The 23,200-nt window shown below is 36.2% G+C and overlaps 1 protein-coding gene across 1 annotated transcript; it reads left to right on the top strand.

Annotated features, from left to right (window-relative positions):
* Positions 1–1,734: 1,734 nt before the first annotated feature.
* Positions 1,735–13,308, top strand: LOC143634769 (uncharacterized). The gene is made up of 5 exons (XM_077102767.1): positions 1,735–1,872; positions 11,061–11,152; positions 11,890–12,214; positions 12,323–12,400; positions 13,165–13,308. Exons 1-5 carry the CDS (start codon positions 1,735–1,737, stop codon positions 13,216–13,218), a joined length of 687 nt encoding a protein of 228 aa, XP_076958882.1. The 3' UTR covers positions 13,219–13,308.
* The last annotated feature ends 9,892 nt before the right edge of the window (positions 13,309–23,200 follow it).

Raw genomic sequence — 23,200 nt, 5'->3', positions numbered from 1 at the left:
ATACTTTGTTATGATTATCTTATGAATAAGTATGCTATGTGACATTTTGATGTTGTGAAATTAAAGGAGTTTGTTAAATATTGTTGCTATAAATAGTGTCATGCGCTTATGGGCAATCCGTCGCATCCCGGCATGTTTCGCCGCCTTTGGTCGGGGTGTGACAGATTGGTATCAGAGCCATGACTATATGATAGGTGGTTAGACGTAACAACCTATTATGGTTATGCTTTAGGGTCATATACGTGCTCTTATACGTGTTTATTCTATTTGATTGTTCATTTCGCATGTTTATAATAAACTTGTTTAAAATTCACCAATATAATAAATGTTCACATATACACACACTCATAGTATTCCAAATGTATCCTTACCTTAAAACGCAAAAAGTAGATTTTCATTGTGTTTTATGGATTACAAGTTTAACTTGGATCCCGTTGTTTAAAATCCATTAAAGGTTGCATTTATTTCGGGTTTGTGGTCATCATAGGAAACGAGATATTATGAAACGACCATTTGACAAAAATATTCCAAGAATCGAAGGTGATTTACTTACCTGGTATGGTTGAATTGTAGTGCTCGTTTTCTAGGCCAACGAATCGTGTTATACATGTCAATACTTTAAATAGTCGACTGCGACCGTTCCGGTCGCCATCCAAATTTTTGATGTTGAAAACACGAGAGTCACGGTGGTTTGTGGACAAGTGTTTTTGACATCTCGTTGTATCTTCGTTTCATTAAATGTTATTATCGTTATTTGAGTCGAAAACATAAAAAGACACGGTGCGTGCACATGTTTAGACTCCAACATGATATTTTGTAAAGAAAATATTTTTTTTAGTGTCGAAAAATATCAAATCATGGTGGTTCATGTACGATTTCCCGACTCTACAAATCTCAAAATCGCAAATTTTCCAGCTTTAACCTCTCAAAACTCATTTACGTTTTTGTTTTGGATTGTTATTTACATACAAAGTTTCATATTTTATTTAACACTAACATCTTCTCCTCACTAACACCAGGATTCACAATAAAAAATTGAAGTTTTATTTTATTTTTATACACCCTCATATTCATTTCTTTTACCTCAAACTTAATTCATTTCTTTATAAATTTTTAGCATGCCTCCGAAAAGCCATCACCCGTGCAAGAACTCCAACCGACGTATGGCTGCTATTCGTCGTCAAGCAAATGGCCGCGGTGATTCCCGAACTTATAACTCAAATTCAAGCTACCCAACCTCCTCCACCCGTTGTTGCACCCGTTGAACCCAAACCCGCATCCTACTCGTATAAGCAATTTACTAGTGCCAACCCAACCCAGTTCTTGGGTACGAACTGTGCGACTACCTTGTTTCAATGGTTCGAGTCGATGGAGAATGTGTTTCGACACAGCGAGTGCCCCGATGCGAAAAAGACAAACTTCGCTTCAAGCATGTTTAAGAAAACCGGTCTTACATGGTGGGGTAGTGTTATGCACCTCCAAGGATCGGAAACGGCTATGGCTCTTCCATGGTCCGATCTCAAGGCACTTATGATGAAGAAATTTTGTCCTAAACACGAGCTCCAAAAGCTCGAGAAGGAATTTTAGAACCTCAAGCAAGATAGTGGTGATAATGCCGCCTATTCACTCCGTTTCCACGAGTTGAGCATTCTCGTCCCTCACTTGGTTACCCCGGCTAAGAGTGAGCTTGATAAATACATTGGGGGTTTACCGATGCAAATATGGGACTCAGTAATGAGTAGCAAACCAGTGAACCTTGAGGATGCCATCACTCTGGCCGGTGCGCTATCGGTAAATCATGTGAAGGCGGGTACCCTAACCCTCAAGAAGTCAAGTGAGAGAGCCAAGACCGAACCCGCACCTCAAGCCAAAGTTGAATCCGCACCTCAAGCCATTAACTACTCCAACTCTTCCCGCCACAACAACAACAACAACAACAACAAACAGAAACCAAAAACCAACCACCGAAACTTTGTCGTTACCCAACCCCAACCTCAACAACAAACCCAAGCTCCCACACAAACCCGAAGACCCTACACCGGTACTTTCCCACTATGCAACAACTGTCAACGTCACCACGCATCACACTTGCCATGTCGCCAATGCACTATTTGTAACCGTTTTGGTCATCTCAACACTACATGCCGATCCGCACAACAAACCCAATCTAACAAACCAAGAACCACTCCCCAAAATTCCCAAAACCGATATGCACCATACCCACAAAATCAACCCCAACAACCCCGAGCTTGCTTCACCCGTGGTGATCCTAACCATTTCCGCAACAATTGCCCACGCCTAGCCTTCGCTAACGAAGCCCAAACCATGACCGTACCTTACTATCAAACCCAAACCTACCAAGTCCAGACCTACCAACCTCAACTTCCCCAACTCAATGCACCACTCATCCAACCCGTGCAAGCCATCCAACCCATGCAAGCCATCCAAGCACCTCCTCCTCCCCCACAAGTGCCTCAAGGAAATCATGGTAATCAAGGGCGAGCTTTTATGATGAATGCATATTAAGCTCAAGTGACAAACGATGTTGTGAACGATATGTTTTTGGTGAACCATCATTTGGCTTCTATTTTATTTGATACTGGTGCCAATAGAAGTTTTATTTCTTTGAAATTTGAGTCGAAACTTGTTATGCCTCAAACCAAGCTTTCCCGACCATTTTCTGTTGAAGTCACAAATGGCAATTCCATTACCATCAATTCTGTTGTCCGCGATTGTTCTCTCATTCTTTCCAAGCATAAATTCTCCATCGATCTCATCCCGATGCAAATGGGAAGTTTTGGTGTCATAGTAGGCATGGATTGGTTATCTTTGCACCGTGCCGAAGTCGTTTGTCTCGATAAATTCATCCGCATTCCGCTCGTCACCGGTAAAAATCTTAAAGACTTCGGAAACACAACTTCTAGAAGACTTAATCTCATGTCGTGCTCTCAATCGCAAAAATACTTACGCCAAAAGTATGTTCCGTTTCTAGCTCTCGCGGTGACAAAAGACAAAAGGAAAAGAAAATCCAAGATATTTCTATTGTTCATGATTTCTCCGACGTCTTGTCCGATGATGTCACCAGTCTTCCACCCATTCGTCCAGTTGAATTTTGAATCAATCTTGTGCCCGGCGCGATGCCCGTGGCCAAGGCTCCTTATCGTTTAGCCTCGTCGGAGATGCAAGAATTGTCGAACTAACTCGAAGAACTTTCCGATAAAGGCTTCATTCGTCCAAGCTCTTCTCCTTGGGGCGCTCCCGTTCTCTTCGTGAAAAAGAAGGATGGTTCGTTTCATATGTGCATCGATTATCGAGAGCTTAACTAACTCACTATTAAAAATCGTTACCCCTTGCCACAAATCGACGATCTCTTTGACCAACTTCAAGGCGCAACGTGTTTCTCAAAAATGGATCTTCGATCGAGTTATCATCAATCGGGTGTTCGCGAAGAAGACATTCCTAAAACCGCTTTCCGTACTCGATATGGACATTTCGAATTTTTGGTCATGCCCTTCGGGTTAACCAATGCACCCGCGGTATTTATGGATCTCATGAACCATGTTTGTAAACCGTTTCTTGGTAAATTCGTTATTTTCTTTATTGATGACATCCTCATCTTTTCCAAGACCAAAGCCGAACATGAGCATCATTTGCATTCCATTCTTGAGCTCCTTAGACACGAGCGACTCTACACCACTCCAGATGTGAATTTTTTCTGGAGGAAGTTCAATTTTTAGGACATATCGTAAACGACAAAGGTATCCATGTTGATCCAGCTAAAATTGAGGCCGTTAAGGATTGGAAAACTCCAACGACTCCCACGAAAATTTGATCCTTTCTCGATTTGGCTGGATATTATCGGCATTTCATTCGAAACTTCTCCAAAATCTCTTTGCCTCTTACCTCCCTCACTCATAAGGAAAACTATTCGATTGGGGTTCGAAACAAGAGGAAGCCTTTCATACTCTAAAGGACATGCTTTGCAATGCTCTCATTCTAACCCTTCCCGACGGAAATGACGATTTTGTTGTATTTTGCGATGCCTCACATCAAGGCCTTGGTTGTGTTCTCATGCAACGAGGTCAAGTCATCGCTTACGCATCAAGGCAACTTAAGGTCAACGAGAAGAATTATACGACTCATGATCTCGAACTTGGTGCTGTCGTTTTCGCTCTCAAAATCTGGGGACATTACCTTTATGGTACAAAATGTGTGGTTTTTACCGATCATAAAAGCCTTCAACATATTTTTGACCAAAAAGATCTCAACATGAGACAACGACGATGGGCCGAATTACTTAGTGATTGCGATTGCGAAATCCGCTACCATCCAGGTAAGGCGAATGTTGTCGCTGATGCCCTAAGTCGAAAGGTTAATGTTAAATACGTTCTGCTTCTAAGCGTTGTTGTTCAAACAGATCTTCAAATCCGTATCTTTCAAGCTCAACAACGTACCTCCGTTGAAGAAGGTAACATGTATGACGAGATGTCATGTGGAGCCGAACTTCAACTCGAAACCAAACCCAATGGTCTCTTATACTTTCTCAATCGTTTATGAGTTCCCGATCGCGATGGCCTTCGTACTTGTATACTCGACGAAGCTCACAATTCGCGATATTCCGTTCATCCCGGTGCGGATAAGATGAATTTCGATCTTCGTACTACCATTTGGTGGCCGAGTATGAAAAAGGACGAAGGGTTGTTTATATCTAAATGTCTTACTTGCTTCAAAGTCAAAGCCGAACACCAAAGACCTTTAGGTCTACTCGAGCAACCACCGATTCCCGTTTGAAAATGGGAAGACATTGCTATGGACTATATCACTAAACTACCCAACACCCAAAAAGGAAACGATAGTTTAACCAAATCTGCTCATTTCATTCCGATCCGCGAAAAGTATTATGTCGAGCAGCTTCCTCAAATCTATGTTCGGGAAATTGTGTGCCGACACGGTTTACCATTGACTATCCTTTCTGATCGCGATGCTCGTTTTACCTCTCATTTTTAGCGTTCACTTCAAGAAGCCTTGGGAACACGTCTCGATCTTAGCACCGCTTATCATCCTCAAATGACGGACAATCCGAACGTACGATCCAAACACTAGAGGATATGCTACGAGCATGTGTTCTTGATTTCGGTGGGAATTGGGATTCTCACATTCCATTCATCGAGTTTTGTATAATAACAGTTATCATTCTAGCATCGAGATGGCTCATTTTGAAGCTCTTTACGGTCGTAAATGTCGGTTTCCTATTAGTTGGAATGAAATTGGTGAAGCTCAAATCACGGGACCCGAAATGGTCCAAGAAGCCACCGATGTTATCGATCAAATCCGTAAAAACCTCCTAGCCGCTAGAAGTCGTCAAAAGAGTTACGCCGACAAACGGCGAAAACCGATTGAATTTAATGTTAACTATCTAGTCCTTCTAAAAGTATCTCCTTGGAAGGGGTGGTCCATTTCGGAAAGGAGGGTAAGCTAGATCCTCGTTTCGTTGGTCCTTTCAAAATTCTTGAACGTGTTAGAAAGGTAGCCTATCGACTCGAACTACCGAAAGAACTTGCCGGTGTTCATCCAACTTTTCATGTTTCAAATATTAAAAAGTGCTTAGCAAAGGGTAATCTCCATATACCTCTCGACGAAGTACAAGTCGATGAGTCGATGATCATGGTTGAACGACCCGTTGAGATCATGGATCGCAACGAGAAGAAAACCAAGCGTAGTCGTATTCGGTTAGTCAAAGTTCGATGGGAATCAGGGTGTGGCGCGAAATTCACTTGGGAACGAGAAGACGCATGAAAGAGAAGTGTCCACATTTGTTTGCATCATCGTCTTCGTCTTAATTTTGGGACGAATTTTCCTAAAGTAGAGGATACTGTGACATTCGTCAAATTCGGGTTTCGTTTGTATTCGTTTTGTATCCATTTACTATGTAAAATGACCCGTTTTGTAAACCAAAACTTATGATATAATCAAAATGATGGATTTTATGTTACAATATTGTTTTACACTTGTTGGGTCTTGAAAACATCATTTTCGGTCCTTAAAACGCCTTAAAAACGCTTAAAACGAACTTCAGGGCCAAAAATTGTCAATTTTGAAACTTTGGTATTTTCTGGTGACCAGCCCATAGCATGGCGCAATGGGGGTGGCCAAACCCCATCACGTGGCGCGATGACCATCAGGTTAGCAGCCCGAAATTTTGTTGTTTTGTGTCTTGTCTTGATCCCTTTTCCATGCAAACTCTTGCTATCATCACACATACTTGACCATACTCATTACTAGGGGTGAGAAAATTAACCGCCATAACTGTTAACCGAACCATAACCGTCATAACCAAACCGATTTTAACTGATAACTGACATATCCAGTGGGTCGGTTTAATGAGTTTTCAAAAACCGCCAAATTTGGGTCGGTTTTGGTTAAAGATCATTTCAAACCCGCCATAATCGAACTGTCCCATTTATACGACTGTTAATCGAGAAACATGGATTTAGAAATTGGAATTAGTGCAAGTGGGATTAACTCTTTAGTTATATAAATCTTAACCTATATTTTTATATCTATTGTCGTTCAAAAAATAAACTAAAATAAAATAGCTAACTTTATACCTTTTTTTAGATTTAGGCCAATAATATTAATAATATTGGTTGTCAATGATTACCGAATTAATTCCAAGTCTTCCATAATCTTCCTTTCAAATTTTCGTTTGAAGTACCTTTTAATTGTTCAATATATTAATTAGATACATATATTCCATAACTGAAGTTAAAAGAAAAAAAAGACATATACTAATTCCTAATTCAGTTCAACGATTATTCAGTTGTCACAATCATACGTTTGAGGCAGCTACCTTTTCACAATAGGCGACCCATTTAGTTGAACGGAACGGTTGAAGACGGTATGTTCACTTGATATCACCATAAATTTCGTTGTTGTTCATCGTTCTTTTGTTCTTGTTCATTATGGATTATATATTTTATTTGATTGTGTATTTTTGTAATATTTGGTACCAATTTTAGTTCTAATTATATTTTTCTCGGTCACGGTTAACCGACCCATAACCAACCCGCAACAACCATCAAAACCGATTAACCGAAACCGCAACAACGGATCGGTTATGGTTATTACTTTCTATTAACCGACATATCGGTATGGTTATGGGTTTGGCAAAAAACCGCCCAAACCGACCCATGCACACCCCTACTCATTACCCTATATAAACACCACCAATCCCTTCATTTTTCCCCTGCTACAACTTCAAAATCTCTCTCAAATTCAAAGATATCAAGGTTATTTTCATTTATAAATTATTATATAAGTTCTTTGATATTTGGGCATGTGGCAACCATCCATGAACTTATTGTGAGATGGAAACCGAACCAAACCGAACTAAGCCGATTTTTACTCGCTTAAGACACACAAGTGTGTTTATAGCTATCAAGACTTGTATATTTCTTTAATAATCATTTATAAAATGATTTTAAATATTTTATTAAAGTACTTGAAATGTTGAATCCAACTTGATCTTATAACAAAGTTGAACCGACAAAACCGAACACTCGCTTAACGGACGTTGTTAGTTCTAAAACAATAGAACACATACTTGGTTAAGTCTTCTTAAATTTTATTGAGTTATCTCATAACATTTATTATTTTGGAAAGTTGACTTTGGGTTTGACCAATTATCAAGACCCGAACCAACAACCCGAACACTCGTTAAAACCCGTTTTAGTATCTATATTATAAAGGGATTTGCATTCTTGCATTTTACCCACCTTATTACTTAACATAGGTTGAGTAAATATTAAGGCTAGATACTTTAACCCAGTTTCGAGCAAACTTATATTTTCAAAGGACTATTGTTATAAATTCCTAATTATTTACATTTTAAACCTTAAACTTTAATTACTTACATTTCTCAATATTTATTTTATTTAAAGACTTCCAAGACAACTTTTCTAATATAAGAATTTTTCCTTTAGGCTTTGTTCGTTAAACCCGTTGTTCCGGTTAAAATCCAAATCACCAATCTTTCAAGTTTGTTACTTGAACGTGAGTACTTTCATACCCCGTTTTTCATCTTTCGTTTTGGGGGGATGATATTGCATTATTATTTCAAACTAAATGCTTTATGCTTGAGTCTTAAACCACAAATGTTATTGTATACTTTACTTAAATAAATGCTCGATTTGTTGTTCTATGCTTACATGCTTATATGCTAATGTGTTAACCGCTTTTGGAGAGTTGATTCATAAATCCGTGAACTATCTGGTATTCTCTTATAGCACGGTGTCGTTAATGTATTCTTATTAACGATCTCATACAAAAATCCGTGAACTATCTGGTATTCTCTTATAGCACGGTGTCACTAACGTATTCTTATTAATAATCTCATATTATCCAAATTTTTGCTATTATATAGTGTTTCGTATACAAGTTGTGGAAATTTCATATTATATACATATTGTTCAAAACTATGAATTGCTCATCAACCTTTGTGTTGATAAACTTTATTTTATGCAATGTTACATGTTTGCATTTAGGTTGATTCGAGATCGTGAAGAAAACGTTGTCAAGACCTCTAGGATATTATGAAAATGAACAATATTTGATTTGCTATATTTTGTTATGATTATCTTATGAACAAGTATGCTATGTGACATTTTGAGGTTGTGAAATTAAATGAGTTTTATTAAATATTGTCGCTTTAAATAGTGTCATGCGTTTATGGGAAATCCGTCGCATCCCGGCATGTTCCGCCGCCTTTGATTAGGATGTGACAGTTTATGACAAATTAGAAACTTCAAAATGGTTTATCAACTTATTTTCAAAAACACATTATAGATACATCATACATCCAATACTGCAAATGCAAATCAATTGTTCTTCGTTTTCTTGTTCTAACACTATTATTCATTTTCTTGTTCTAATACTATTATACCATAATTCAAAACCCATCATCAACATTCAACATCAACTCAACTGTACCTAAATTTATATGAGCTAAATCGGACCATGATGCTAAAATGAATAAAATCTAACTATGCAATTGAGGCAAATCGAACCAATATCTAACTGCTAGGCATCCCATAACTATCGTTGATAATATGAATATAAATTGAAATCTTTTATGTTTTCTTAATATGACCAATGCCTAAAAAGACATCGAAGAGAGATAAAAACACATCGTGTACTATTTTTTGTTAACTTTCTTTTATCTTTTTATTTGTAAAATACAATTTTTTTATGAAACTTTTTCTAACTAGGTTTTAGCTAGTTGCAACATTTTATCAAGACGAAATCCTTTATACAATTGACTAACTGAGCAATCCATGACGCATCTTATGGATGACAATTAATAAATGTTACTATTCTTTTAACATATTATTAAGCAGATAAGTTTGAGTTGCATTAGTACATTTATTATTTACTACTTGTAAACTAGACATGCAATTTTCTTAAAAGGAAAATAAATTTATTTCGATTCCTTCTTTCTGTTTAATTTCGATATTAGTAGCAATCATCACATTTCATAATTAAACCCGATATAGTTTTTTGAACGTCAAATTTCTTTCAAACAAAATTAAAACCCCTTCTACCAACACAACCTATTTCCATCTATCCCAATCTAAAGTGGTACAAGTCATCCAATTTTTATTCACAAGAAACTCAAAACCTTTAGATTTCGTTTAAGAAACTCAAAACTCAAAACTCAAAACCTTTACATCTCCAAACATTTTATCAGTCTTCACTGGCTTGTTTTTGAAAATGAACTCGTTTAAGACCTTCCATAAACACCAAATGCCCACCATATCAATTGAGTAAAACATGTTGTTTAATGCCCCACCTCCGAAGTCTATTTTACAGTCTTAAACTTATATAACATGAAAATGTTGAATATTGCAATACGTTTCAATTCTTTGCCACGCCACATTTAGGACATAGCAAGGTGTAAAAATATGGTCCACCTAATCTCCTGATGCCAAACAATTACTACACATATCTAGACCAAACTTTTTTTTTTCTTTTTAACAAATTATCGCTCGTTGGTAAACAGTTCCGAAGGCCCCGCCAAACTACCGCATCCACCTTCATCGGAACCCAATTGTTCTGGACAAGACGGATCAACTCTATATAACTTCTTCATCGAAGCAACGCCTTCTTCAGAAATTGATGTTTCCATTTTCCAATTCCACCTTATCGAATAATTCCCGTCACTAATTTTAACTCGACCGGCCACTAAACAAGACTGCACCATTAAACCCGATATATAATCTTTTATTAATAATTATCGTTACATATTTTAAAAAGAAATATACAATTATATATTTACGAAACGACAACAGAAGATTCCGTCTAAGTTCACTAACGGCGTCAATATGAAACAACTTAACGGGGTTAAAAGGAAGGCGAGTTTAACACCATAACGTGTACAAGATCAGATCTCCACCGTCGGATGATAAGCCAACGGCCAGAGATGGAATCCGTCTTCTGTTTGGAGTTTGATCGATAAACCTGAACCTGAACATGGAGAGATTATTATTGTTATTATTTATATAAAGAGGTTCCAAATGAGAGAGAAACAAACACGTCGTATGCACAATAACAACACCACCTTCTTCATCTTCAATTTCATCTTCTCTCTTAACAGTTTCTATTCACTAATTCTAATTATATCAAATGGAAATCATACACATATAATAATTCCAAACACGAATTCGGTGAGTCAAATGTTTACGTTTAATCGATATGGTTGAACGGTTCGGATCAATAGTTGCAATCGATTTGTATAATTGACAATATGTGACAAATTGGTTGCTAATTTGCGTGATTTCGTGTGTGTGTTTTGCAGATAGGTTATACGCTGCGTGTTCGTGTTGTTCACTCTTCTGGATTTGAAACCTGAATTCGGTGAGTGAAAAGTTAAAATTAAAACTCGGATGGATGCATTTGAATAATCGATCCGGATGTTTCGAATTTTGAAATCGACTCGTGTAATTGATAATATTTGACAAATTGTTAGAATTGAATAAAAGGATTTGCTGTGTGTTTATTCGCAGATAGATTACACGAACGGAGGCTGGATGCAGTTTTGTTCTAAGTCTTCGTGTTCTAGAGCTTTTTACTGTTCTGGATTTGAAATCGGCATTCGGTAATGTTTGATTTCAGATCACAGATTCAATCAATCAATCATGCCCAGTAAAATCCCATCGACAGCAAAGCTATAACTAGGGTCTGAGGATGGTGGGATGTAGGCACACCGTACCTCCATCCAAAGGAATGAAGAGGTGACTTCCAGAGAGACCCTCGGCTCTAAGTACATGTGTATGAAGCAAAATAAAGGAAATCAAAGTTTAACAGTTATATACAAACTACTACTAATTATAATAATATTAATAATAAGATTACAGTTTAACAGCTATATAAAAGCTAATAATAATTATAATAATAATAATATATGTAAGGGAAATACCATTATGGTATGCGACCTAAATAAGTTAAGTCTAAGCCCTAAGGTATTCAATTCTCTCTAAAAATCCTTAACTTTAATTCTACTTCTCCACGAATTCCTATCCTCAACCATGTCCTCGGAGAGGTTTAGATCTATCAAATCATAGAAAAAAAGAATTAATTAAACACTTTATATGTTATTATATAAAAAAACAAAAAAAAACAACACACATTCATACCCATCATTCCATCTTCCCCATAACAACCCTCTGATTTCCACAATATTTCTTCTGATCCACATCTGCCATAGGGATATTCCCGTAATTTCACCACCCGGCTCTTTATTTTTTAACATTATATTATTTTTTATAAAATATGGGTTATTAATTATTTATTTTAACTTTTGTTTATTAATTTTTATAAATAAATAAATTTCAGGAATTCTGAGAATAATTCAAGTGCAATGAAGGGGCAGAGAGGCGTTTGTTCACCGGAAAGAGTGGGTGCGCATGATAAACGGACGGCGCACCATAATAACGGGAAGAAAAATAATAATAATAATACTGGTGGGTCAAGGTCATCGGAGACGGCGCACGATAGCAAGGCATCAGCGGTGAATGAATCTGTTCCGATGGTGTGGCCACCGAAATTTGCGATCGGATTAACAAACAAGGAGAAAGAAGAAGATTTTTTAGCGATTAAAGGGGCTAAGCTTCCTCAAAGACCCAAGAAACGAGCCAAGTTCATCCAAAGGACAATTAACGTACGCACGCCGCTCCTTCATTATTTTATATATATATATATCCCTTTTTTATTTTCAATTAATTATTAATTATGTATTGTTGGGTGTTTGATTGATTTGTGTGAATAGTTGGTGAGTCCCGGTGGGTGGTTGTGTGATCTAACCTTGGAACGCTACGAAGTCAGAGAGAAGAAGATCACAAAGAAGGTATTTTTTTTTTATTTCAATCTATTTATTAATTTTTTTAATTAAAACGTATCAAATTTGGTTTTTTATCTATTTAGTAATGTGAATTTTTTTTTTTAAAAAAAAAATTCTATTTATTAATTCTAACAAGAAATATTGGTTATGATACTTATATTATTTTATAGAGAAATCACAATCATTTATCACTTTTTTTTTAACATTTTTACACTGTACACCCTAATAATAGCCATTAAATACTCACTATAAATAAATACGTGAAAATAGTTTTACAACAAAAATCATAAAACAAAAAACAAAAACTTAGACAAGCGAGTTAATTGATTTAAAAAAAAAAACATAGATATTTTTGTGGTTTTAAGAATATTTGGAATTTTATATAGAATAAAAAAAATATATGAAAATGCATTAACTGTGATTATAGCAAACGCGATATGCATTTAATTCTCTTTAATAGTATAATCTTTTCTTTAAAAGTGGATTAATGTTACTCGAAGATGGATAGGCATAGTATTATTTGATTTCACGTAGTTGTTGAGGTATAAAATGTATTTTTTTTTTTTAGCAATTGTAACTTTTATATTTCATAAAAACATCCAAACGATTTACAATGAAGTGGCAGGTAAGCGGGCAACAAGCTGCGCCGCAACCTCCTTTTGTAATATAATTATAATTTAGTAAAATGATTTTCTGAATTTTATTTGAATAATAAAAGGTATTAGTTTTTTTTTATGACTAATAAACGTGTAAATATGATTGTTGAACAGAGACCGAGAGGGTTAAAGGCTATGGGAGGTATGGAGTCTGAGTCGGAAGAATAAAGGGCTTAAGTTTTGTTTTTGATATATAATGGAAACAAATGTTTTCCTGGTGCGCTTATATATCTAATATCATTTGGTATTATGTGTTATTATCTATATAAATTAATCAATTTTCTCCTTTTCTTTTAAGGGTTATAAATCAAATGTAGAAAAGTTTGAGGTTTCATTTTATATAAAATGCTTTGATTCAAATCTCATGTAATTTTTTTGTTTGTGTTTGTCTATGTCTTATAATAGAAGTTTAGTAGAAAGTTGGGAAAATCATATAAACATTCTTACCTATTTTGAATGTGTTCGTGTTCGTATGACATTCAGTCGTCCCTTGTTTTTCAGTTATTTAACGTTTAAAATAGACAAGGTTTGAAAAATAGACAAAAACACAGGAATCTTGAAATATCAAGGAAACATGTGTAAAAATAACAGTTTTGAAATAAACTTGCACGAGTGATCAAAACTGAAGAACGAAAATGACTTTTTACACTAGTGATTTATTTAAAGTTGAATTTTATCCTCTGTTTAATGTTAAAAAATGAATTAAAAAGGTAGTCTTTTATCAAGGCGCTTTTGGACTTGTCGTATATGATATTGTTTAAAGGGGTGTCCTTCCAAAAGAGGTTTGAGGTTCAAGTCCCAAGGATATTGATGTAATATTAGAACATTCGTAGTGAAATGGTTAAAAATGTCTCTTTATCCTGTCATGTTAATGGCACGTGGACACAAAGGTTTTTTTCAGTTTTATGTGTATTGGTTGATGCCCCCGTCTAATCTAATGATTGAATACTGTTTAATTAAATAAATAAAAAATAATATGATGGTCAGTTGTCCTTTTGCCCCAAACATAGTAATCCCAACAATGTAGAGAACAAAAAAAAACTTGAAACGCCCCATTTGTATTGGTGCGGGGCTCGTTTGGTGCAGAAAAGACATGAGTGATGCCCTGTTACGGATTCCCTTAAAGCATCATAAAAGAATGCATCCCCTTGTCCACGTCAACTAATTAACGCTCCAACACCATTACAAATACAATTTGAATGTTTCCTACTCTAGCGTCCTAATAGGGACGACGTTTCCCTTTCAAAGCCCCCATCCTCATTTTGCATTTAACTGGAATAACCAATGAGTGTCAAATATCATACACATGTTATCATTTTCTTTTTTAAAGTTTTTTTTATCTAACTTAAAGTCTTTTAATATGTTCAGTCTATATCAGGTAACTGAATTTATGACCAAATTCAATGTAAATGTGTATGTGTGGACTTTTATACTCATGACAAAATAATTTGACTTTGGTAAACTTCCAACTTGCTAGAGTCTTTGCTTAAAAAAATGGCCGCTCTAAAAAAAGAAAAAGAAATTGTAATTTGATAGTTACTCATTTTATTACTATTTTAGTTTAGTAATCTATTTTTCTATGAAAATTTATTCCAGTTTTAATTTTTTTCTATCTTCTAAAGTATTTTACAACCAACTATTTGGTTACTATCTAATATTTTTTACTAACCATAAAAACTATCAAACGGTAGTTACAAAAGTTTATATGATAATGAAACTTTCCAAAAACATAAATAAATTTTACGGTGCTCTGATATATCTATTGAGTTATCGTATATCACTCGAGATTGGTTGGACACTCGATATTCATACATGTCTGTCTAGTGACACGTGGTTGCATGATGAGGCATGCCTAGTTTATTTCAATTCTCCGCATATTTTCAAAATACAACATTTTGCGTGAAAATATTATATTATTAACCAGCATTAGTGATAGTGATGCATTCCTTTTAAGCGACCTGTTTTTGTCAACTTAGTCGTTAAACAAGTAATGCACTCTAATCGTATTAGAGAAGAGTGAACACTGAGTGAACACTGAGTGGGAGCAAATGAGTTTTTGTGATCTCTTGTTCATGATAGAAAAAATTTAATTAACTTTAACAAAAAGAATATTAAATTGACATTGACATTTCCTTACACAATAGTTGTTAGAAACTTAGATCAAAAGGGCCCTTCTTTGAAATCCATCATCCAACATCACAAGTACAAACTTCTTAAGAAAGTTGTTTCATTCCCATGATTTTTTTTCTTTTATATAATTTAAATTGTAAAACAAATTTATTTTGGCCTCGTCATAAGGCTATGTGTAGTGGAGGGGCTACAATTGAGAGCGAATTGTGGCACGTGGCGCCCAGTCAGCATGGCGTGTAAATTTGTTTTTGGGGTGTAATGGTGTAGGGGCTACAAGTTGGGCCCACAGTGTCTTTTTTTAAATCAATTGCTATCTATTACAAACGTTTTTTAACGACGAGATCTATTATCGCTTTTTGCATGTCCTCGGAAATTTAAAGTAGGCGCAAATTCTCCTAATTTGTATCCTACCATACGATCTGTTATATAAATAGGTAAATGTTCCTTTCCATTATGGATAGCAACAGTATGGCCCACCATTATGGGTATAATGGTAGATGCCCGGGACCAGGTTATTATTATTTCTTTTTCTTCTTTTGTGTTAAGCTTATTTATTTTTTTTAATAAATTATTCGCTACAAAAGGATTTTTTTTAGTGAACGTGTCACAGCTTCCTCCTATTTTTTTTTTAAGACGAAGAAAGAAATTATATTTTCTCTCCTATTTACTACGGCGACGAAGAATCAAATTATCACTATATTTATTCCTTTTTCGACTTCTTTTTCCAAGTGCAGAATAACCCCAAGGGGTTGTGGGTTTTTTTCTACCAATTGGGGCCCTCCCTTCACCACCCCCATGTGGATGGTCTACAGGGTTCATAACTACTCCTCTTACTACAGGGCGCTTACCTAGCCAACGCTTAGATCCGGCTCTACCCAAACTTTTCTGGTTCACCCCAACATTCCCCACTTGTCCGACTGTTGCTGAGCAGTTTTTGGATATCAAACGGACCTCCCCAGAAGGTAATTTTAATGTGGCCGATTTCCCTTCTTTTGCAATCAGTTTCGCTACAGCACCCGCTGCTCTAACTAATTGTCCACCCTTTCCAAGTGTGATTTCTATGTTATGTATGGCTGTGCCTAAGGGCATATCGGTTGAAGTAGATTCTTCTTTTTTATCAATCAAAACCCCTTCCCGTACGGATTAGATCAAATAGGAAAAAGTTTGTAATAGATAGCAATTGATTTATTTTTACTTTGAAGGGCAAGAAAAAAAGGAATGTGCCCTCTTATTTTATTACTAGATGTTCCATTAGTAACATTCCTTTGTAGTTTTGATTTTTTATTTTACTTGTGTTTAGTCTTTCCCGATTATAAATCATATAGAAATTTTTGAAATGGATATTTTCTTTTTATAGTTAAACTAATTAAATAAAAACAAATTTATTTAAATAATTAAATAAAAATGCATTAAAATTAAAAAGAAATACAAAAAAACATAACTAAAAAAAATACATAACTAAAAATATTAAAAAACATAACTAAAGAAAAAAAAACATAACTAATATCCGTAATATTCGAGCATTTTTCCACGTCGGCGTTGAAACAATAATGCAGCATCCTCGTGAAACCCCTCCGCTTTGAGGGATTCGTAGTGGTCTTTAATTTGTTTTAATTCCAACGTCTGGTTCAGCTTTTCTTGTTGTTTGTTGGATGCTCGAAGGTCAGCTCCAATTACGGTGGCATTTGTTTCCAAACGACCGACCAACTCGTTTATTTCAACGGGCTCCGTATTGAATCGTGTTGACGACGAACCTTCCTCCTTATTTTTCCTCGATCTTCCGCGTGGTTGAGGAAACTCCTCTACCTCATCGTCGTCGGGTATATTAAAATCTTCGGCTAAATTAACCGTGTCGTCCAGGAAGAAGCTACGATCATCGGAGGGTGTGTTTGATGTGCTCGGATTTGTCGACGACGATGTCTTCGGCCTTTTTGATTGTCGGGATGAGTCGGCTCGTCGGGCGACGGGAACGGTTGGTGCCCCGGCCCATTTCGCGCACCCGTGTAGTTTTTTTCCAACAATTCAAATACTTGAACGGTTTCCCGGGTCGCTCAAAAGTTTGGCTCTAAGCTCGAAAGTCGCTCGAGGCTTGAGTTATAATGTCGCCGTTGTATGCCCGCTACGCCACCCGGGCCCCTGCAACCGATTAATTATGCCGGCAAATTTTTGACAATCGGCGTTAAGCCCCTTCCAGTGGGCTTGAACCGCTTCTTTTCCCCGGTAGTCTTCGGGTTTTTTGGTTATCTCGAGCCAAGCTTCAAATACTTTCTTCCAAAACACCCCGGTGGCTTGAAAGTTAGCTACAAATTAAAATTATTTGTCACAATTAGTATATATTTTAATAAACACTAATACATTTTTAATAAATACTTAATATTAAAAAACTTACCGACGTCGGGATCCTCCGAAATGACGATCCAAGCCCTTGCAAGGACCACCTCCTCCTCCTCGCTCCAATGCTTGTATGGATCACGTTGCGCCATCGACTCCCCCGGTTGTTTTTATTTTTTTGTGTTTACGGGTCGGCTTTTTGCTTGAACCAGAGGCCCGTGACGTTTGCATATCCGGTACCGTCACCGGCTCCGACTCCGGCGGTGTAGAACCGAACGCCGGCATTGTGTTTTGGGGGCTGAGAAAGTTGGCGTACATGTTTAGGTTCGGGTCGGAAAATTGATACGGATAGCTCGGTTGGTTCAGGTTTCTCGAGTTCCATTGTAAGTTCGGTTGGTTCGGTTGGCTCGATTGCGAACCATACGTTTGACCAAAACCAGGGAATTGGTAGTTCGGTTGGTTCGGCTGGCTCGATTGCGAACCATACGCTTAACCGAAACCAGGGAGTTGGTAGTTCGGTTGGTTCGGGTTGTTTCTAGGATTCATTTTGTTTATTTTTTGTAAGAATTTGAGTATGATTTGTGTATAAATGGAGAAAAATGGTGTATGTTTATATATATATATATATATATATATATATATATTGTTTAATCTTTTTTATTTAATTTGACCGTTTGACAACGGTCATTTCATTATAATATTATTATTTTTCTTCATTGCAGGGCGACAAGATTACTCTGCCCCGGTCCCTTTTCGCCCAATTATCGCTGGGGGGGGGGGGGCGTGTTCTACCATTTTATCGCCCCATTTTCGCCCAAAGTGTCGCCCAGTACACTCGGCCTAAGTATTTAGGGCCAATTTCGATAATCATAAATAATTTTTTGACCAAGGCAAGTAAAAGGAAAGAGCATCTAAGTAAAATATGAACTCGATAATTCAGTTATTGAGCTTAAGAGAATTAATGAATCGGGCTAGAATATTTGATTATTGGTTATTCCTGATTTTTATATAACAGATAAATATACATAAAAATATTTTTTTTGCTGGCCTCACTGGGAAATCAGACTGGGACCTTGCCCACCTGCCCCTCCCTATTCTTCTTATCTGCCACTAGAAGTTGGCGGACTAAAAAAAACTTATGGATGGGTAAAAGAACTCGGGCTTGCCCGTCTCTACCTTGAAGGCGGGGAAAAGTCGACATTGGTCAATGGTTTGAAAACACTTTTTGATGTCAAATTCCAAAATCCAACATAAGGTTCACACTTGTTTGACTCATCTTAGACTCAAGTGGCTCATCACTAGAGGTGGCAAATGAGTTGGGTTGGGTCGAACGAGTCATGGGTTGAAATGAGTTATGGGTCAAAACGAGCATGAGTCAAAATGAGTTTGGGTCAAAACGAGTGAATTAAAAAAAGAGTTGTTTTGGTTTGGGTCAAAATAGGTTAAGGTCAAACCGGGTTTTGAGTTTATTTATTTATTTTTTGTTTGAACGAGAATAACGGCGGAAACATTTTAGTTTTTTAGATTTTTCGTTTTTTACTTATATTTTAACTTATGATTTTTTTAATTATTTTTTTGATTTTTTTAAGGTTTTCTATTAATATCAAAAACCCTCAAAAAAATATTCAAAAATAATAATAAAAAATTATAACTCAAAATATAAATCACAAACAAAAAAAGTAAAAACACTAAAATTTTTCATACGTTGTCCTCGTTCCATATAAAAAAAACACCTAGAATCGAACCGACACTGAAAGAATCGACGAAAATGAAACAAAGAAACAAAAAGCCAAAACCGGACCACGTCAATCGAAATCGAAAAAATCAATCAAAACGAAACTAAAAGAATTTAAACCGAACAAAAACAAAACTAAAAAAACGAACAAAAACGAGTCCGGAATCGTCCAGAAAGAAACAGAAGAAACCAAAACCCAACACGTCACGGGTGAAAAATCGTGTTGAGTTGAAACATGAACCGAACCCGTTCCGATCTGAAACCCGTTTCGTGCCAAAACCTGTTTTGTACAAAAACCCGTTCCGATCCGAAATCTGTCACATTTCCTTAGGACACTAACCCACATCGACCCATTTCTTTGAACATGTCGACCCATTTTGACCCGAAAATAAAAGGATTGAATTTCAAATGACTCATTTTGACCCATTTATTTAAAACTTGTTACCCAAACTAACTCATTTAACTTTTAAAATAACTCAAAATTGACTAATTTGAAAGGGTTTTGGTCAAGATTGCCACCCCTACTCATCACACACATATCATATATCTTTTCTACTGAATTTCTAAATAAAGTACCTAACTCACCTAATGATAATGATCATAGTTTATGATCAAGTAGGATAAAGTATAATAAATTTTTTTACCAGTTGTATGAATTGAGTAAAAATTTCCTTAAGTGTGAGATGAGTCGATGAGAAAATGTTTGAGCTTAAGAGGTTAAATTCCACAACATATATTAATTAATAAAACATTTTTAAAATAAAATACATTTAATTAATAATCAAGTCCCGAATCGATAATCAAGCACGAATTAAACGACTAACTCTCGTTTATATTAATCAGAAAATATAACTCGAAAAAACTGATTACAAATCTCTCAAACCCTAACTCGATAGGTTTTGAAGCAACAAAGGTTCGGTAGGATTGATCGTAGTTGTTGCCATTATTATTGTTGTTGTTGTTGTTGCTTCCGTTGAGTTGATTGACGATAGCGGGAAGAAAAGTGGCCATTTGAGCGAGCACTGTTGCCAACAGGGCATCGTTATCGTTGTTGTCATTGTTGTCATTAAAGACATCACGACGAGGAGGCATTCTAAGAAATCATTATACAAAGATGGATAAGTAAAAGAGCAAGGAATAATAAAGCAACTTTTTATTATAAAAGAAAGATAGTTTAAACTAGAAATGTCATGGAATTAAAAGATAAACTAGAAAAAGATAGATCAAGATTGCAAGCCCAAATATTCCAATAAATTTTAAGTTAGTTGCAAGGGCCCTCTTGTTTGCTAGTGGCATCATCCTCGAGCTCATCGCCAAGTAGTTGATTACTTCCTACCGAGCTATTGACTGACGGGGCAAAGAATTCTCCGATTGGGCTTATTAGTTCTCAATGGGTGGGGGAAGGAGTTCTCATTAAACGGGCCCAACTAATTGGGCTGTAGGTGGAGATACTTGGTGATGGAGGGTTCAAAGGCACGTCCAAGTCCTCTAGCGCAATGTAGTTGTCACACCCCGACCAAAGGCGGCGGAACATGCCGGGGTGCAACGATTGCTCATAAGCGCATGACACTATTTAAAGCGACAATATTTAACAAACTCATTTCATTTCACAACATCGAAATGTCACATAACCAAATATTCATAACTCAAATACAACAAAATATAGAAAATCAAATATTGTTCATTTTTGCTAATATCCTAACGGTATTTGTGACGTTTTCTTCACCGAACTCCATAATCAACCTAGATGCAAACCTGTAACATTTCATAAAATAAAGTTTATCAACACAAAGGTTGGTGAGCAATTCATAAGTTTGAACAATAGATATATAGTATGAAAAGCCACAAAACTAGTATACAAAACCATAAATAATAGCTATAAACTTGGATAAATAGTTATCGCTAACAAGTTAGCGACACCAACTATAAGGGGTTGCCAAATAGTTTAGGATTTTATAGTTATCGTTAATTGCATTACGTTAACGACACCTTGCCATGAGGGGTTGCCAAATGGTCTAGGATTTATAGTTCCACCATCCAAAAGCGATAAACACATAGTCAAATAAGCATAGAACACCAAATCGAGCAATTATTCAAGTGAGGTATACAACAACGTTTGTGGTTTAATACCCAAGTATAAAACATTTAATTTAGATAAGTTGAAATGTCACCCCCAAAATAAAAGATAAAAAACGGGGTATGAAGTTACTCACGTTCAAGTAATAAACTTGAAAGATTGATTATTTGGAGATTTGCCAGAACGACGAGTTTAACGTATGAAGCCTAAATAAAAGAAAGTCTTGGATTTAGAAAGGTTGTCTTGAAGATCTTTAAATAAAATAATTGTTGCAAAAACTAATCAATTAAAGTTCAAGGTTTAAAATGTAACTATTTAAGAATTTATAATAATAACCCTTTTAAAAAATGTAAGTTTGCTCAAAACTGGGTTAAAGTATCTAACCTTAATATTTACTTAACCAATGTTAAGTAATAAGGTGGGGAAAATGCTAAAATGCAAGTTCCATTAGGCTAAAGATACTAAAACGGGTTTTTAACGAGTGTTCGGGTTGTCGGTTCGGGTCTTCACAAATGGTCAAACCCAAAGTCAACTTTCCAAAATATTAATTGTTATGAGATAACTCATTAAAACATACTAACACTTAACCAAGTATGTAGATCTATTGTTTAGAACTAACAACGCACGTTAAGCGAGTGTTCGGTTTTGTCGGTCCAAACTATTGTAACATCCTAAATATTTTAATAATAAATAGAGAATGTTGCGTTAAATTGTCGTGCGTTTAATAATACTAATTAACGTCTAATGAGGAAAAGATCATGGACTTGGACTAATTAAGATGGATTAAAGGAAATGGTCCTTAGGTCCATGGGTTTTAAGGGATATAAATATCCCCTTAAACCATCCTAAAACCCTAACTATCATTTCCATCTTTCATAAATCTCTACACACTCAAAACACACACATCCTACACCACCTCCTATACGGACGAGAGAGAGAGAGACGTCCGAGACCAAAATCAAGCCAACCATTATTAGATCTTCGATATACGAGCTAGATACGAGATAACCACGCAAACCGAACACATAAAGGTAAGATTTCGATCTTAAAGTTCATGTTTTTATAGACGGTTTGCCATGAAACTTGAAACGATAATAGATCGGATCTAAACGAAGCGTGAAGTAGCGAACTTGATGCTAGGACGAACCTAATAAACCCATAAACATGTACGGTTCGTTTAAGATAAACCGTAGATCTTGTATTGAACGTTTCTGAAATTAAAGGTCCAAACTTTACGTGTTTTCGGGTCAAATCTTAACCAAAAACGACTATAGGAATAGTCGCGGGTTAGTTAAATACCATATTCCTGGATTTCGTGTTAAACGATTATAATTAAGGAGTTTTAGAGCGAACAGTAACCACTGCTGAACAACTTCGCCTGCAAGCTTAACCTCGCCTGCAAGCTAAGTTCGCCATTGTATGAACTTCGCCGAGTACATAAGTTCGCTGAGCCAAGCCATAACTTCGCCTGGTGATAAGTTCGTTCAATGCTAACTTCGCCTGAGTTAAGTTCGCTGAATGCTTAACTTCGCTGAATGATAAGTTTGCTTAAAAGATAAGTTCGCTTAACACTAAGTTCGCTTACAGTAAGTTCGCTTATTGTTAAGTTCGCTTAATGATAAGTTCGCTGGAGTTAGCAAATTAGAAAATAAATTAAAAACCTAATGAAAAATGTGTTAAGACAGTTAATGGAAATAAAATTTTTCCAAGCTGACCTGGCAGCTCGACCCCAGCCAAGGGCTCTGCCCCTTGGACCCTGCTAGGGGCTGCCGCCCATAGACCCCGCTGCCAGGGGCGCTTTCCCCGGACCCCCGTTCGTTGTGGGTTATATAAAGATAGAAATACAACACGAGTAGTAGTAGTTAATTGATACATGT

Source organism: Bidens hawaiensis, unplaced genomic scaffold (assembly GCF_021521415.1).
Source record: "Bidens hawaiensis isolate Kalapana, Puna unplaced genomic scaffold, B.hawaiensis_p1.1 tig00007241_1, whole genome shotgun sequence".
Lineage (NCBI taxonomy): Eukaryota > Viridiplantae > Streptophyta > Magnoliopsida > Asterales > Asteraceae > Bidens > Bidens hawaiensis.
Note: the sequence above shows the minus strand (reverse complement) of the source record. Positions and strands in the feature narration are given on the sequence as shown.